The sequence below is a fragment of the Desmodus rotundus genome, chromosome 1 (assembly GCF_022682495.2).
Source record: "Desmodus rotundus isolate HL8 chromosome 1, HLdesRot8A.1, whole genome shotgun sequence".
Lineage (NCBI taxonomy): Eukaryota > Metazoa > Chordata > Mammalia > Chiroptera > Phyllostomidae > Desmodus > Desmodus rotundus.
In genome coordinates this window covers 87267995-87286643 of record NC_071387.1, presented here as the reverse complement: position 1 = coordinate 87286643, position 18649 = coordinate 87267995, and the positions used below count along the sequence as shown (strand labels likewise).

At 39.4% G+C, this 18649-nt stretch overlaps 2 protein-coding genes across 18 annotated transcripts in view; one reads left to right on the top strand and one right to left on the bottom strand.

Annotated features, from left to right (window-relative positions):
* Positions 1-18649, bottom strand: part of IQCK (IQ motif containing K) — a 217422-nt gene that overhangs the window by 57888 nt on the left and 140885 nt on the right. For all 15 annotated transcript variants that reach the window (XR_008427022.1, XR_008427025.1, XM_045195357.2 and 12 more), the window contains one exon: positions 17340-17451. Coding sequence is in view for 13 of the 15 variants with exons in the window: in XM_045195357.2 (XP_045051292.2) it covers positions 17340-17451 (112 nt within the window). In the remaining 2 variants the exon portion in view is untranslated. The remainder of the gene's footprint in view (positions 1-17339; positions 17452-18649) is intronic.
* GPRC5B (G protein-coupled receptor class C group 5 member B) overlaps positions 1-18649 on the top strand; it is a 153783-nt gene that overhangs the window by 78788 nt on the left and 56346 nt on the right. The gene's annotated exons all lie outside the window — the stretch shown is intronic.

Genomic DNA, 18649 nt, shown 5'->3' with positions numbered 1-18649 from the left:
TTTCCCTCCTTCCCTTCTTTTTCTCCCCCCCGCCATTTTCTCTTTTTCCCACAGGTGAGACAACAAAACCTGGAGTGCTGAAAAGACCACATTTGGACCATGTTACACCCATAAATGTCAGCTCAAGACCAGTGAGCACAGGAGATTAAGGAGACAGCACCACTGAATCCCATTGGCATTCTACCATAGAAGTTCATACCATAAACCCAGGGAGTCAGAATAGATCAATTTAAGAAGCAGAGGCTAACAAGAAGAGTCTCACAAACAATGGGAAGACAAAGAAACAATCCCCAAAAGAAAGGAAAGGAGGAAGCCTCAGAAAGAATGCTAACTGAAAAAGAGGCAAGTCAACTATCAGATACTGAGTTCAAAGCAATGGTTATCAGGAAGCTCACTGAGCTCTCTGAGCTCACAGAGAACTACCAGGAACTACAGGGAAAGTACAATGAACTCACTGCAAACTATATCAACATGAAAAAGGAAATAGAAACTATCAACAAGGGCCAAGAGGAAATGAAGAATACAATTTCTGAATTGAAGAACACAGTAGAAGGAATCAAAAGCAGACTTGATGAAGCAGAGGATCGGATCAGTGAGCTGGAGGACAAAGTAGAAAAAAACACCCAGAAAGAGCAAGAAAAGGAAAAGAGGCTCAGAAAGAATGAAGAGGTAATAAGGGAAATGCAGGACAACATGAAACGTAACAATATCCGTATAATAGGAATACCAGAAGGGGAAGCAGAAGAGCAAGGGATAGAAAACCTGTTTGAAAAAGTAATGATGGAAAATTTCCCTAATGTGAGGAGAGAAAAAGTCACCCAAATCCAGGAAACACAGAGAGTCCCCAGCAAGAGGAACCCAAAGAGACCCACTGCAAGACACATCATAGTTAAAATGGAAAATTTCCAAGACAAAGAGAGGATCTTAAAGGCAGCAAGGGAGAAACAAGAGGTAAGTTACAAAGGAGGCCCAATGAGGTTAGCAACTGACTTCTCAATGGAAACGCTCCAAGCCAGACCACAATGGCAAAAAATTTTCCAAGTAATAAGAACCAGAGGACTGCAACCAAGACCGCTTTACCCACCAAGGGTCTCAATCAAGATAGAAGGCCAAATAAAGAGCATCTCAGACAAAAGAAATCTAAAAAAATACACCACCACCAAACCAGCTCTGCAAGAGATGCTAAAGGGACTGCTTTAAGGAAAGGAAGGAAAAGAGAAAGAGAGAGGAACACAGGTATGAAAAAATGGCAATGAATAACTACCTAGCATAATAACCTTAAATGTAAATGGATTAAATGTTCCAATCAAAAGACATAGAATAGCTGAATGGATAAGAAAACATGACCCACACATATGCTGCCTACAAGAGACCCACCTCAGGACAAAAGACCTACACAGACTGAAAGTGAAGGGCTGGAAACAACTTTTCCAAGCAAACGGATAGGGAAAAAAAGCTGGGGTAGCAATACTCATATCAGACAACATAGACTTCCAAAGAAGGGCCATAAAGAGAGACCCAGAAGGTCACTTCATAATACTCAAAAGAAGAATCCACCAAGAAGACATAAACATTGTAAATATAAATGCTCCCAACATAGGAGCACCCAAATACATAAAGAAAATCTTGGAGGACTTCAAGAAAGATACTGACAGCAACACAATTATAGTAGGGGACTTTAACACCCCACTGTCAAAAATGGACAGGTCTTCCAAACAAAATATCAACAAGGATATTGTGTCACTTAACAATACCCTAGAGGAAATGGACTTAACTGATATATATATAGAGCTTTTCATCCCAAAGAATCAAAATACACATTCTTTTCAAGTGTACATGGAGCTTTTTCAAAGACAGACCACATGATAGGACACAAAGCAAGCCTCAACAAATTCAAGAAAATTGAAATCATATCAAGCATTTTCTCTGACCACAAGGGACTGAAAGTAGAAACCAACCCCAAAGGAAAAAGCCCAAAACACTCAAAATCATGGAGACTGAATAGCATGCTATTAAACAATGAATGGGTCAAGAACAAGATTAGGGAAGAAATCAAAAACTTTCGGGAGACAAATGAAAATGAACTCACAACAACCCAAAACCTAAGGGACACAGCAAGACAGTCCTGAGAGGGAAGTTCATAGCAATACAGGCCTACCTTAAAAAGATAGAAACGTTTCAAACAAACAACCTAACCCTACACATACAAGAACTCGGGGAACAACAACAAAGACAGCCCACAGCAAGCAGAAGGAAGGAAATAACCAAGATCAGAGCAGAGTTAAATGACATAGAGACTAAAAGCACAATTCTAAGGATCAATGAATCCAGGAGCTGTTTCTTGGAAAAGATAAACAAAATCGACAAGCCATTAAGTAGGCTCATCACGAAAAAAAGAGAGAGAATCCAAAAAATACAATCAGAAATGAAAGAGGAGAGATTACAACTGATACCACAGAAATACAAAGGATTGTAAGAAATTACTATGAAGAACTGTATGCCAAGAAATTTGAAAACCTAGGTGAAATGGACACATTTCTAGAAAAATAGAATCTTCCAAAACTGAATGAGGAAGAAGCAGAAAACCTGAACAGACCAATAATAGCAGACGAAATTGAGGCAGTAATCAAAAACTTCCCAACACACAAAAGCACTGTACCAGATGGCTTCACAGGAGAATTCTACAAAGCATTTAAGGAAGAGCTAACCCCTATCCTTCTCAGACTATTCAAAGAAATCCAAACTGATGGAAGACTCCCAAACTCTTTTTAGGAAGCCGGAATCATCCTAATGCCAAAACCAGATAAAGACACAATGAAGAAAGAAAACTTCAGGCCAATATCGCTGATGGACATAGATGCCAAAATTCTCAAGAAAATATTGGCAAACCACATCCAGGAATACATTAAAAGGATCATACACCATGACCAAGTGGGATTCATGCCAGGGATGGAAGGATGGTACAATTTTCACAAATCAATAAACATAATACATCACATCAACAGCAAAGACAAAAATCACATGATCATATCAATAGATGCGGAAAAAGCATTTGTAAAGATACAGCGCCCATTTCTGATAAAAACACTCAGCAAAGTGGGAATAGAAGGAGCATTCCTCAACATAATGAAAGCCACATATGAGAGACCTACAGCCAACATCATACTCAAAGGACAAAAACTTAGAGCTTTCCCACTATGATCAGGAACAAGACAAGGATGCCCTCTCACCACTCCTATTCAACATAGTATTGGAAGTCCTAGCCACAGCAATCAAACAAGAAAAAGAAATAAAAGGCATCCAAATGGAAATGATGAAATGAAAGTGTCACTGTTTGCAGATGACATGATAGTGTACATGGAAAATCCTATAGACTCTACCAAAAAACTACTCGACCTAATAAATGAATTTGGCAGAACAGCTGGGTAAAAAGTCAATACTCAGAAATCAAAGGCATTCCTGTACACCAACAACGAATCTGCAGAAACAGAAATCAGGAAAAAAATCCCATTTGATGTAGCAACAAGAAAAATACAAGTACCTAGGAGAAACCTAACCAAGGAGGTAAAAGACTTGTACTCAGAAAACTACACAACACTGAAGAAAGTAATTAAGGAAGACACAAACAAATGGAAGCATGTACCATGCTCATGGATTGGAAGAATTAACATCATCAAAATGGCCATACTACCCAAAGCGATTTATAGATTCAATGCAATCCCTATGAAAGTACCCATGACACATTTCACAGATATAGAACAAACATTTCAGAAATTTATGTACAACCATACATGACCCTGAGTAGCTGCAGCAATTTTGAGAAAGAAGAAGAAAGCAGGAGGGATCACAATACCTGATATCAAACTGTATTACAAGACCACTGTAATCAAAACAGCTTGGTACTGGCATAAAAACAGGCACGGACACCAATGGAACAGAACAGAGAGCCCAGAAACAAACCCAAGTCTTCATGGTCAATTAATATTTGACAAAGGAGGCAGCAGCATAAAATGGAGCAAAAAGCCTCTTCAAAAAAATGGTGTTGGGAGATCTCGACTTCTATGGGCAAAAAAATGAAACTCGGTCACCAACTTACACCATACACAAGAATATATTCAAGGTGGGTAAAAGACTCAAATATAAATCAGAACACCATAACAGTCCTAGAGGAAAACATTGGCAGGAAGATCTCAGACATTCCACGCAGCAACATCCTCACAGACATGTCCCCTAAAACAAAGGACATAAAGGAAAGAATAAACAAATAGGATCTCATCAAATAAAAACCTTCTGCACAGCTAAAGAAAACAGCACCACATTACAAAGAGAACCAACAGTATGGGAAAACATATTTGCCAATGATACCTCAGACAAGGGCCTGATCTCCAAAATATATAAAGAACTCACACGACTCCACTCCAGGAAGACAAACAACCCAATTAAAAAATGGCAAAGGACTTGAACAGACACTTCTCCAAGGAAGATGTACAGAGGGCCCAGAGACATATGAAAAGATGCTCAGCATCACTAGCCATCAGAGAGATGCAAATTAAAACCCCAAGGAAGTACCATCTCACACCGGTCAGAGTGGCCAACATAAACAAATCCACAAACAAATGTTGGAGAGGATGCAGAGAAAAGGGAACCCTAGTACATTGTTGGTGGAAATGCAGAGTGGTGCAGCCACTGTGGAAAACAGTATGGAATTTCCTCAGAAATCTAAAAAATGGAACTGCCCTTTGACCCAGCAATTCCACTGCTGGGGTTATACCTTAAGAACCCTGAAACACCAATCCAAAAGAACCTTTGCACCCCAATGTTCATAACAGCTTAATTTACAATAGCCTAGTATTGGAAGCAACGTAAGTGCTCATCAGCAAATGAGTGCATCCAAAAACTGTGGTACATTTACACAATGGAATTCTCCGAAGCAGAGAGAAAGAAGGACCTTATACCCTTTGCAAGAGCATGCATGGAACTGGAGAGCATTATGTTAAGTGAAATAGGCCAGATGGTGAGGTACAAATACCATATGATCTCACCTTTAACTGGAACCTAATCAGCAAAAGAGAAAAGGAAACAAAATATAACCAGAGACATTGAAGTTAAGAACAATCTAACAATAGCCAGAGGGGAGTGGGGAGGGGACCGTGGGGAGACGGGTTTTCAGGAACTACTATAAAGGACACATGGACAAAATCAAGGGGAAGGGTGGAGGTCGGGGAGGGAGGTGGGTTTGGTGGGGTGAGATGGAGGGATGGGGAGAAAAGGCAGACAACTGTAATTGAATAACAATAAAAATTAAAAATATAAAATTATAACACAAAAAAATGATGAACAAAAAAAGAAGAAAGTAATACCAAGGTATGAAGCCACTAGTTTATTTTAATCAAATTTATATTTCTTTTACAGGTTATAGTAGAGAAGATATGAGAGAACAATTTTAAGTAAAAGTGACTATTAACTTTACACATACATTTGTTCTTAAAGATCCATTGCTCTTTATCAAAGCAATGACCTCATTAAGAAATATTCCTGAGATATAATCATTCTCATTGTATAAAGGGAAAATGAAGCACATGAATTATATCACCCATGAAAAGTTCCTAAGTTGTTTGGTGGCATTAAGTATAAATTGCACAATGTTTTTGAATGATAATATGGTGGTTACTGTCTAAGCTTAATATGTTTATGCCCTTTGATCCAGCGATTCTATTTCTAGGAATTTATCCTATCAATATACTTCTATAAGTAACCAAGAACATACCTACAAAATATAGTAAGATAGGTCTGTATATGTTGACATGAAAAGATGTCACTGATATATTGCCAAGTGAAAAGGAAGTTACAGTATACTATATATAATATGGTTGCATGTTTATAAATATATACATGGTGGGGCAAAAGTAGGCTTACAGTTGTTTGTATGGAAAATAATACAATAATTAACAAATGATAATATAAGAATAAACTCTGTTTCATATACTCACAACTGTGAATCTACTTTTGCTCCTCATAGTATGTATGTGTAAATATATTTGTTTATTGATAGATGGATGAAGAAACTCTTGAACTTACCCACTTAACAGTGGTTGTCGCTAGAAAATAAGTCACTGAATATTTGATTTTTTCTGTTATATGATAAATTATGTTTGTTAATTACAGTGGGTCACAGCTAATGCCAGAACCCACCTCCTAACCTACAGGCTATTGTGTTCTCTGTACCAGGGTGTTTGGTGGTGAATCACTTGCTTGTTCCTCATCTATACATGGGCAGGGAACCTCCGAGGGAGAGAACATCCTTATCCTTATCTACTTGCCCCTGGCTTCTTGTTCTAACAGAAATGTCTCTCAGACACATGGTTATAGATCCTACAGAGGCTGGACTGGGGACTCATCCTCCCCTATCCCCAAACCTCCTCTATTCCAATGGCCTGTAGTCATTGCAGTGTTAGTGTGCAGGGCAGAAGGCATGGGCAGACACTGCCCACTGCCTTGCCTGGGGGTCCTGGTACCCTGCTGAGAAGTTTTGCACTGGGCCAACATGCCCCACTGGCACAAAGGGTGATGGTAACTGGATAACACACCATGAAATGGTCTTAGGTTCCCTGGCAGTAAGCAAAACTGAGTTAAAATCTCTGGTTTCTAGCTCTGCTGGCTATGTGACCCTGTATGAGTCACACATCATCTCAGCCCTGGTTTCCTCATCTGTATAATGAAGATAATACCCTCTCTTAGAGAGCAGGTGTGAGGGTTATGTGGAAATGTAAGGTGCTTAGTACAGTGCCTGGCACATGGTACATGGTACATACTTCATAAAGTATAGCTACTCACTCCTTAGTTCCAGACATCCTTATCTGTTCTAAGAACTAAGTGTTCCAGGGCATCCAAGGCCACAAGTGTGTGGGGTGGCCAAGATAACTATCCTTAAAATCCAATCTGAATAGTTAAAGTTTGTCATTACAATTTAACTTAAAATTCTATCCCCTACCCCAGGCTTTCATATTTTCTCTCCAGAAGCAAATGTTGCTATAAGAAACTAATTATACTTAGGGAAGGGATGGTTTTCACTATGTTACAGTGTCTTCTTTATGAGGGAAAAATCAGCTGTAGGAATAAGTGTGCTTCCTTTCTTGTTGTGGCTTCTAGGAAGCTCAGAGACATTTCTATTTATTATAGGAACATTTCTGACATTATTACATTACATAATGGATTACAGAAGGACCCAGTGTTTCCTGAACAACTGGCTTAATTTTTTTTCTTATGGACACTGTGAATTATGTAACAGACTCTACTTCCATCTTTGCTTTGTCTCTAAGAAATCTACCAAGTGTAAGCCTTGGAGTATTTTGCATACTACATTTAGTGGCTTTATTTTTTCCCTACTCTAAATTTTTTCCTTAACTTAAATAACACATTTACAGAAAATGTTGTATGAGTTTCTATATGCTACTATACACCACCCTAGAAAGAAGGCAGAGAATAAACAGGTAAACAAATAGAAGTAAACCATCTATTTGTACTGACAGGTCAACTCCTTCACCCTCCACCTTTAAAATATCAAGAAGTAATAAAGCCATTTAAAGAATATTTGTACACCTATAAAGAATATACACACATATACAAAATCTGATATTATGGGAACAATATATATGGTTTCCTTCTTCCTACTCATATAAGATTTCCAATGAAAATATAGACATTTTTTAGATATTTAGTTACAAAGCACTATTACTGACTATATGAAATGGTATTAATTGAGAAGTGATTTTTGACCACATCTCAAAAATATCATAGGCATCTTCTTTGGGATTATATTGGCTGAAATGCTTGTCACAAACATTTTAAAATAATTCCTGCAACTGTCCCGATGAATAGAGACCCAAAGATAACTTCACCCAGTTTCTTTCCTAGAAGAAAATCCTATTTGGGACAGGCTCTGACTCAGAGTAACATGAGACATATTATAAATGACCACATTCTACCCTGACAGCTGATGATACTCTCCCTCAGACCTCCTGTATGCACCACGATTTTTCCAAGAAATGAACTTGGTCAAGTTTATTCATACTATAAATACCAGAGCACAATGTGAATAACATGGCAACCCCTCAAGAAATATTTTTTTGCTGCATTTGTACATAGATGGGTTTGTGGGTTTTTTAGAGGATGTCAAAACACCGCTTTTATTTGGAATCACTGGAATCACTGTGCTTCTTCTTTAAAAAATTTGTTTTTATTGTTGTTCAATTAAAGGTGTCCCCATTTCCCCCCATTACACTCTTGTGCCTTAACCACCCCCCACCAACCTTCCACTTTCAATCCTGCCCCACCCCCGTTGTCTTTCCCATGGGTCCCCTACACATGTTTCTTGACTTGATCCTTCCCCTATTTTTCCCATTATCACCCTCCATACTCCCCCTGGTCACTGTCAGTTTGTTCTTTATTTCCATGTCTCTGGTTCTATTTTGCTCACAAGTTTTTGTGTATTTTGTATGTATATATGTATGTATGTATGTATGTATGTATTGTTGTTGTTCAAGTACAGTTGTCTCCATTTTCCACTTCCCATTCCCCCTACCCCAGCCATCCTCATCTCCAACCCGATCCCAAACCCCCTTGGTTTTGTCTACGTGTCCTTTACACTTGTTCCTGAAAACGCTTCCCGCTTTAGCCCTCATTATCCCCTCCCACATCCCCTCTGGTTACTGTCAGTTTGTTCTTAATTTCAATGTCTCTGGCTAAGGAAAATAGCCAGGTGGTAAAAGACAAACACCATATGATCACTTCTTAGTTTTAGAGATTAGGTTCCACTTATAGGTGAGATCATATGGTGTTTGTCTTTGACTGTCTGGTTTATTTCACTTAGCATAATGCTCTCCAGTTCCATGCTGTCACGTAGGATAGGAGCTCCTTCTTTCTTTCTGCTGCATAGTATTCCACTGTGTAAATGTACCATAGATTTTTGATCGACTCATTTACCAATTGGCACTTAGGCTATTTCCAGCACTTGGCTATGGTAAATAATGCTGCTATGAACATTGTGATGCATAGGTTTTTATGAACTGGCGTTTCAGGACTCTAAGGTTTTAGTCCCAGGGGTGGAATTGCTCAGTCAAAAGACAGTTCCATTTTCTGATTTCTGAGGAAGTACCATACTGTTTTCCACAGTGGCCTCACCAGTCTGCATTCCCACCAACAGTGCACTAGGGTTCCCTTTTCTCCGTATTCTCTCCAACATTTGTTTGTGGATTTGTTTATGTTGGCCACTCTGATCGGTGTGAGATGGTACTTCCTTGTGGTTTTAATTTGCATCTCTCTGATGGCTAGTGATGCTGAGCATCTTTTCATATGTCTCTGGGCCCTCTGTACATCTTCCTTGGAGAAGTGTCTGTTCAAGTCCTTTGCCATTTTTTAATTGGGTTGTTTGTCTTCCTGGAGTGGAGTCGTGTGAGTTCTTTATATATTTTGGAGATCAGGCCCTTGTCTGAGGTATCATTGGCAAATATGTTTTCCCATACTGTTGGTTCTCTTTGTATTTTAACGCTGTTTTCTTTAGCTATGCAGAAGCTTTTTATTTTGATGAGGTCCCATTTGTTTATTCTTTCCTTTATGTCCCTTGCTTTAGTGGACATGTCTGTGAGGATGTTGCTGCGTGGAATGTCTGAGATCTTCCTGCCAATGTTTTCCTCTAGGACTTTTATGGTGTTACGACTTATATTTGAGTCTTTTATCCATCTTGAGTTTATATTTGTGTATGGCGTAAGTTGGTGATCGAGTTTCATTTTTTTGCACGTAGCTGTCCAGATCGGCCAACACCATTTGTTGAAGAGGCTGTTTTTGCTCCATTTTATGTTCCTGCCTCCTTTGTCAAATATTAATTGACCATAAAGACTTGAGTTTATTTCTGGGCTCTCTGCTATGTTCCATTGGTCTATGTGCCTGTTTTTATGCCTGTAGCAGGCTGTTTGGATTACAGTGGCCTTGTAATACAGTTTGATATCAGGTAATGTGATCCCTCCTGCTTTGTTCTTCTTTCTCAAAATTGCTGCAGCTACTCGGGGTCATGTATGGTTGTACATAAATTTCTGAAATGTTTGTTCTATATCTGTGAAATGTTGTCACGGGTACTCTAATAGGCATTGCACTGAATCTATAAATCGCTTTGGGTAGTATGGCCATTTGGATGATGTTAATTCTTCCAATCCTTGAGCATGGTACATGCTTCCATTTGTTTGTGTCTTCCTTAATTTCTTTCTTCACTGTTGTGTAGTTTTCTGAGTACAGGTCTTTTACCTCGTTGGTTAGGTTTATTCCTAGGGATTTTATTTTTCTGGTTGCTAGATCAAATGGGATTATTTTCCTGATTTCTGTTTCTGCAGTTTCGTTGTTGGTATACAGGAATGCCTTTGATTTCTGAGTATTGACTTTGTATCCAGCTGTTTTGCCAAATTCATTTATTAGGTCGAGTAGTTTTTTGGTGGAGTCTATAGGATTTTCCATGTACACTATCATGTCATCTGCAAACAGTGACAGTTTCATTTGCTCCTTTCCAATTTGGATGCCTTTTATTGCTTTTTCTTGTCTGATTGCTGTGGCTAGGACTTCCAGTACTATGTTGAATAGGAGTGGTGAGAGAGGGCATCCTTGTCTTGTTCCTGATCTTAGTGGGAAAGCTATAAGTTTTTGTCCATTGAATACGATGTTGGCTGTAGGTGTCTCATATATAGCCTTTATTATGTTGAGGAATGCTCCTTCTATTCCCACTTTGCTGAGTGTTTTTATCAGAAGTGGGTGCTGAATCTTATTAAATGCTTTTCCCACATTATTGATATGATCATGTGATTTTTGTCTTTGCTGTTGTTGATGTGATGTATTATGTTTATTGATTTGCAAATGTTGCACCATCCTTGCATCCCTGGCATGAACCCTACTTGGTAATGGTGTATGATCTTTTCAATGTATTTCTGGATGCAGTTTGCCGATATTTTGTTGAGAATTTTAGCGTCTATGTTCATCAGCGATATTGGCCTGAAGTTTTCTTTCTTTGTTGTGTCTTTATCTGGTTTTGGGATTAGGATGATTCTGGCTTCATAAAAAGAGTTTGGGAGTCTTCCATCAGTTTGGATTTTTTCGAAAAGTCTGAGAAGGATAGGGGTTAGCTCTTCCTTAAATGCTTTGTAGAATCCTCCTGTGAAGCCATCTGGTCCAGTGCTTTTGTTCATTGGGAATTTTTTGATGACTGCTTCAATTTCGTCTGCTGTTATTGGTCTGTTCAGGTTTTCTGCTTCTTCTTCATTCAGTTTTGGAAGGTTATATTTTTCTAGAAATGTGTCCATTTCACCTAGGTTTTCAAATTTCTTGGCATACAGTTCTTCATAGTAATTTCTTACAATCCTTTGTATTTCTGTGGTATCAGTTGTAATCTCTCCTCTCTTTCATTTCTAATTGTGTTTATTTGGATCCTCTCTCTTTTTTTCTTGATGAGCCTACTTAATGGCTTGTCGATTTTGTTTATCTTTTCCAAGAAACAGCTCCTGGATTCATTGATCCTTAGAATTGTGCTTTTAGTCTCTATGTCATTTAACTCTGCTCTGATCTTGGTTATTTCCTTCCTTCTGCTTGCTCTGGGCTGTCTTTGTTGTTGTTGTTCCTCGAGATCTTGTAGGATCTTGTATGTGTAGGGTTAGGTTGTTTGTTTGAAACGTTTCTATCTTTTTAAGGTAGGCCTGTATTGCTATGAATTTCCCTCTCAGGACTGCCTTGCTGTGTCCCATAGGTTTTGGGTTGTTGTGAGTTCATTTTCATTTGTCTCCCGAAAGTTTTTGATTTCTTCCCTAATCTTGTTCTTGACCCATTCATTGTTTAATAGCATGCTATTCAGTCTCCATGATTTTGAGTGTTTTGGGCTTTTTCCTTTGGGGTTGGTTTCTACTTTCAGTCCCTTGTGGTCAGAAAAAATGCTTGATATGATTTCAATTTTCTTGAATTTGTTGAGGCTTGCTTTGTGTCCTATCATGTGGTCTGTCTTTGAAAAAGCTCCATGTACACTTGAAAAGAATGTGTATTTTGATTCTTTGGGATGAAAAGCTCTATATATATATCAGTTAAGTCCATTTCATCTAGGGTATTGTTAAGTGACACAATATCCTTGTTGATATTTTGTTTGGAAGACCTGTCCATTTTTGACAGTGGGGTGTTAAACTCCCCTACTATAATTGTGTTGCTGTCAATATCTTTCTTGAAGTCCTCCAAGATTTTCTTTATGTATTAGGGAGCTCCTATGTTGGGTGCATATATATTTACAATGTTTATGTCTTCTTGGTGGATTCTTCCTTTGAGTATTATGAAGTGACCTTCTGGGTCTCTCTTTATGGCCCTTCTTTGGAAGTCTATGTTGTCTGATATGAGTATTGCTACCCCAGCTTTTTTTCCCTATCCGTTTGCTTGGAAAAGTTGTTTCCAGCCCTTCACTTTCAGTCTGTGTAGGTCTTTTGTCCTGAGGTGGGTCTCTTGTAGGCAGCATATGTGTGGGTCATGTTTTCTTATCCATTCAGCTATTCTATGTCTTTTGATTGGAACATTTAATCCATTTACATTTAAGGTTATTATGCTAGGTAGTTATTCATTGCCATTTTTTCATACCTGTGTTCCTCTCTCTTTCTCTTTTCCTTCCTTTCCTTAAAGCAGTCCCTTTAGCATCTCTTGCAGAGCTGGTTTGGTGGAGGTGTACTTTTTTAGACTTCTTTTGTCTGGGATGCTCTTTATTTGGCCTTCTATCTTGATTGACACCCTTGCTGGGTAAAGTAGTCTTTGTTGCAGGCCTCTGGTTCTCATTACTTGGCATATTTTTTTGTTATTCACTTCTGGCTTGGAGTATTTCCACTGAGGAGTCAGCTGCTAACCTCATTGGGCCTCCTTTGTAACTTACCTCTTGTTTCTCCCTTGCTGCCTTTTAAGATTCTCTCTTTGACTTTGAATTTTGCCATTTTAACTATGATGTGTCTTGCAGTGTGCCTCTTTGTGTTCCTCTTGTTTGGAACTCTCTCTGTTTCCTATATTTGTGTGATGTTTTCTCTCACCAAATTAGGGCAATTTTCCATCATTACTTTTTCAAACACGTTTTGTATCCTTTGCTCTTCTTCTCCTCCTTCTGTTATCCCTACTATACGGATATTTTTATGTTTCATGTTGTCTTGCAGCTCCCTTACCACCTGTTCATTGTTTCTGAGTCTCTTTTGCTTTTCTTGCTCTATCTCGTTGTTTTTTTCTACCTTGTCATCCAAGTTGTTGATTTGACCCTGCTTCATCCAGACTGCTTCATCTAGCCTGCTTGTACTTCCTTCATATATATTTTTTATTTTTGAGATTTTATTGTTCATTTCCTCCTGGTTTTTGTTTATAGTTTGTATTTCCTCTTTCATGCTGATGTAATTTTCACTCAGTTCCTTGTAATTGTCTGTGAATTCCTTTAGCATCTTTATAACCATTAATTTGAGTTGTTTATTTGATAGTTTGGTTACCTCCATTTCGTTTACTCTTTTATTGGGGAGTCTTCCATTCCTTTTGATGGCATGTCCTTTTTTTGTCTCCCCATTTTAGGTGACTCATTTTGTTTTTTTCTGCACTTCCTGGTGTTTTGCTTTGCTAGCTTTCTTTGTAGGGTGAACCTGTATTATAGGAATTCTATGAGGTTCAGTGGTGGTGTGGTCTCTTTGATCCCCTTGTCTGGATGCTCTAGGTTTGCCCTTTCTTCTGTTTGTGTGAGCTCTCTTGTTGCAATTGGGATTTTACCTTTAGTGGTTCCTTTTTTGGTGGTTTTTCTCCTCCAGCAGGTATACTGATGTTTGCAGCTCCCACCTATTCTTGTATGTGATCAGTGGCAGGGGCCAGTCAAAACGGATCAAAACAGTGGGAGAGTACTTTATGGGATTTAAAGTACCAGCAAGTAGAGAAGTGATAGGAGATTCTTTGGACAAGTATGGCATTAACTGTGATATTTCACCCAAGAAGCCAATTTTTGTAAAAGGTGAGAGATAAGACTCTTGTTAGAGGGGAGGAGGATTGTGAGCTGAATCCAGAAATCAGAGTGCTTGTGCAAGGTTAAATGATGAGATATAGTGAGATTAAAGGATAGAAAGTAGGTGTAGTGTGTGAGAGAACAGAGTTAACCACAACAATAATAAAACTCAGGAATAAAGTGAAGTTGTATAAGATCATTGAGGGTTGCTGTGTAGTATGTACAATTGCATGGAACAACAATTATTTACCACAGTACTGGAACAACAATAATATGACAAAAAATATATGATTTGGATAACCAGGATAGAAAGTACATGATCATTAGTTGTGTGTCATTGGAACACAGATGAAGTGTAAGAAGAAAAATTAAAATACAATAAAGAGAGAATAAGAAAAAACAGTCAAACAATGCAATTAAACAGAGAAATAAAAGGAGGAAAACTAAGCATAAGGAAGAGAAAAAATACTAATAAAATAATAGTGGTAAAAGTAATGACAAGATAATAATAATACACATACACAATAAAATGCCAGCTGTATGGGATAGCAAAGTGATAGTTGTCTCAGTTTTTCAGTTTTGGGGGTTAGCCTTGTGCTCCCCCTTTTGATCTGTCTCTGGACCCTTTGTAACTCCAGGTCTTATTGTTTCACTTGGGGCAAGAGAAAAAAAGGGACAAAAAAGAGAGGGGATCCAAAAAGAAAAAGAAAGATAATAATAAGACTCCTGCTGACTTTAAACCTGTTCAGTGAGTTCTGCTGGTCATCCTAGATGTCACAGGAAGAAGGAGGCTGTGCTTCACTTTTTTCCCTTCCTATGGTTTTGAGAGGATGGGGACCAGGTCTGGGTCGCAATATTCACAGATTCCAGGTCTCACGCCCAGGACCTCCTTGAACTGCCAGGTTCAAATCAGCCACTCAGACACTCACAACATGAGTCAACCTCTGGAGCAGAGCCTGAGACAAGCAGGGCATACGGTTCCACTCAGCCATTCACTCTGGGTGCATACTATATGACAAGTGGGGTGCATGGTTCTGCTCAGCTAGTGTATCTGGGCACCCAGTGCGAGACAGGTGGGGAGTTATGGTTCTGCCTAGCCACTCACTGGGCACACAGTCGGAGACAAGCGGGGCTCACAGTTCTGTTCAGCTACTGTCTCTGGACATGCAGTGAGAGACAAGTGGGCACACAGTTCTGCTCAGCCACTCACTCTGGGCGTGAGCAGCTGAAATCACCCTCAGGGCAAGCCAGCCACTGCTGGAGACTTTCTTACAAAGCAGCTGCCCGCAGTTCTTAACAAGTGCATGGCTTTTCACACAGCCCAACTTTCCAACCAGTCCAGAGACTATCTGAGTCAGAGTCTGACATGGCCCAACTCCTCCCTTCTCCAAGTGTCACCTGGAACCCCAATTTCTCTGGTACCGGTGTCCACAGTCCCAGAGGATGTGTACCACCTGTGTGTGTCTCCTACTTCGTCTCTACTTCCCCCAGCGACTTCAAGCATCCAGGTCCCTCCTGGTGCCAGACTGACCTCCCTGCTCTGGTAGGGGAGGGATCTGGTGCTCTAACTCTCCTCCCTGTAATCTGTAGCAGGTGCCAGGCTGGGGGCCACAGCAGCCTTGGACCCAGCACAGATCCCAGGGGCCTTATTGTTCCAGTGTAATCTCCTCACCATCTGTTTTTCAATGTCCTCTGCAATTTTTTGCTTCCAAATCTCATATAAGCTGGGATTCCATTGGCTGTTCACTGTGTTCCTCAGAAGATTGGCTAGGTGTTCCAGCTGGGAGAAGAGAGAACTGGGCTGTGCTCCCACCTACCTCACGCCATCTTCTGACCTATTTCTAGGTATTTTATTTTTCTTGTTGCTATATAAAATGGGATTTCCCCCCCTGATTTCTCTTTCTGATATTTCATTCTTGGTATGCAAAAATGCCTTTAATTTCTGAATATTGACTTTGCATCCCAGTGTTTTGCCAAATTCGTTTATTAGGTTGAGCAGTTTTTTGGTGGAGTCTATAGGATTTTCTATGTACACTATCATGTCATCTGCAAACAATGACAGTTTTGTTTCCTGTTTTATAATTTGGATGCCTTTTATTTCTTTTTCTTGTCTGATTGTTGTGGCTAGGACTTTCAATACTATGTTGAATAGAAATGGTGAAAGCGGACAACCTTGTCTTGTTCCTCTGCCCATTTTTTAAGTGGATTGTTTGTCTTCCTGGAGTGGAGCTGTGTGAGTTCTTTATTCTCTATATTTTCGAGATCAAACCCTTGTCCAAGGTATCACTGGCAAATATATTTTCCCATATGGTTGGTTCCCTTCTCATTTTGTTGTTTTCTTCAGCTGTGCAGACACTTTTTAATTTGATGTAGTCCCTGTTTTTTTCTTTCCAAATCGATAGGACTACCATATGTTTACCATTCATTTTCAAATTGTTTCAAAGGTCTGTGGAGTCTAATTATGGTGTCGCCTTAGTTGGGGGGATTTATTTTCTAAATCTCCAGATTCATAAGTTTTAAAATAGGAAATATCACCCCAATTGATTAAATAAATAAATAAACAATAAATAAAAATAAAATAAAAAAGGGAGTAAGTCTGTAGTGCATGAGTTTAACAAATGATTCAGTTAGGTGACATTTCAAGGGACACTTGGTGGCAGCAGGTTGTCCCTACTCCTACCTAGGCGTTTTGGTCAACAAGAATAGAAGGAGCAAGAACCTGAAGCCCAGGTCATAAGAAATCAGACAAGTAACAATCAGGAGATTCCTGGGATTTAGGTCTGATGGAAGAATTCAGAAGAAGGTCTTGTCTCTGTGTTTCTCCTTGAGTATGTGTTAGAACACTGAACAGAGAAAGAGAGCACCTAGGCCCCAGTCCTGGGCCGCCCACTGGCTGTGTGACCTCAGGCAAGTCCCTTGACCTTCCTGGGCCTCTATTTCTTTATCTGTAAAGTGTAGCCTAGTGGTCCATCCACCAAATATGTCTACACTGCCTGCTCTGTGCCAGGCATTGAACTAGAAACAGGTCTTTGTCCTCATGGAGCATACACTCTAGTGAGGAAGAAAAATAACAGCCAAATAAATAACAAATGTATGATCATGCATGACCTTTCCAGAGGTCAGGACATGCAGGTCTTGAGAACTCCACACTTTAAAGAGCACAAAACAACTGGGGACCTAGCACCTCTTCAGGGTCTCCACTCTGGCAGGCCATTAGAACCAGGAAACCTTATATTGACATGGATCCATGAGGCCCACCCCCAAAACATCCAGTCAGAATATCTAGAGATGAAGCCCTTAATGAAATCAACAAACCAACCTTTCCGTTCTTGTTTGGCCCAGAAAATTTTGACTCGTTCGCGAATGTGCTTGTCCTCACGCAGTTTCTTCTGCCACTGACGTAACTCTTGAATTTCAGGATCACAGCGAACCTGGAAAATCCCCACAAAGCTTTAGTTCCCTTTCTACTTTTCTATGCTTCAGCTTGTTAACCCTGCATAGAAAATCCTTTACAAACCAATTTGATAGACTTTTGATTCTAAATGAATTATCTCTACTCCTAAAAAGCTTATGTAAAATTTGAACATAAATGAGGTTGTGTGAAGATTTGCAATTCTCACAGCGGGTGGAAAACATTCTAAATCCATGCTTTCTAATAGAAATATAATGTAGCCGCATATGTAATTTTAAATTTCCTTGCAGTCTCATTTTACAATGTGAAAACAAGCCAGTAATATTATTATTATTATTATATTTGGATTATAAATTTTTTTTGGAACTATCGAAAAATTTTTTTTTGTTATTCAATTACAGTTGTGTGCCTTTTCTCCCCATCCCTCCACCCCACCCCAGCTGAACCCACCTCCCCCCCCCTTGGTTTTGTCCATGTGTCCTTTATAGTAGTTCCTGTAATGCCCTAGCCTCACTGTCCCCTCCCCACTCCCCCCTGGCTATTGTTAGATGGTTCTTAACTTCAATGTCTCTGGTTATATTTTCTTTCCTTTTTTAAAAATTTATTATGTTCCAGTTAAAGGTGAGATCACATGGTATTTGTCCCTCACCAACTGGCTTATTTCACTTGGCATAATGCTCTCCAGTTCCATCCATGCTGTTGCAAAGGGTATAAGCTCCTTCTTCCTCTCTGCTGTGTAGAATTCCATTGTGTAAATGTACCATAGTTTTTTGATACACTCATTTGCTGATGGGCACTTAAGTTGCGTCCAGTACTTGGCTATTGTAAATTGGGCTGCGATGAACACTGGGGTGCATAGGTTCTTTTGGATTGGTGTTTCAGGGTTCTTAGGGTATAATCCCAGCAGCGGAATTGCTGGGTCAAAGGGCAGTTCAATTTTTAGTTTTCTGAGGAAATTCCATAATGTTTTCCACAGTGGCCTCACAAGTCTGCATTCCCACCATCAGTGCACTAGGATTCCCTTTTCTCCGCATCTTCTCCAACACTTGTCTGTTGATTTGTTTATGTTGGCCACTCTAACTGGTGTGAGATGGTACCTCATTGTGGTTTTAATTTGCATCTCTCTGATGGCTAGTGACAGGCACATAGACCAATGGAACAGAACAGAGAGCCCAGAAATAAACCCAAGTCTTTAGGGTCAATTAATATTTGACAAA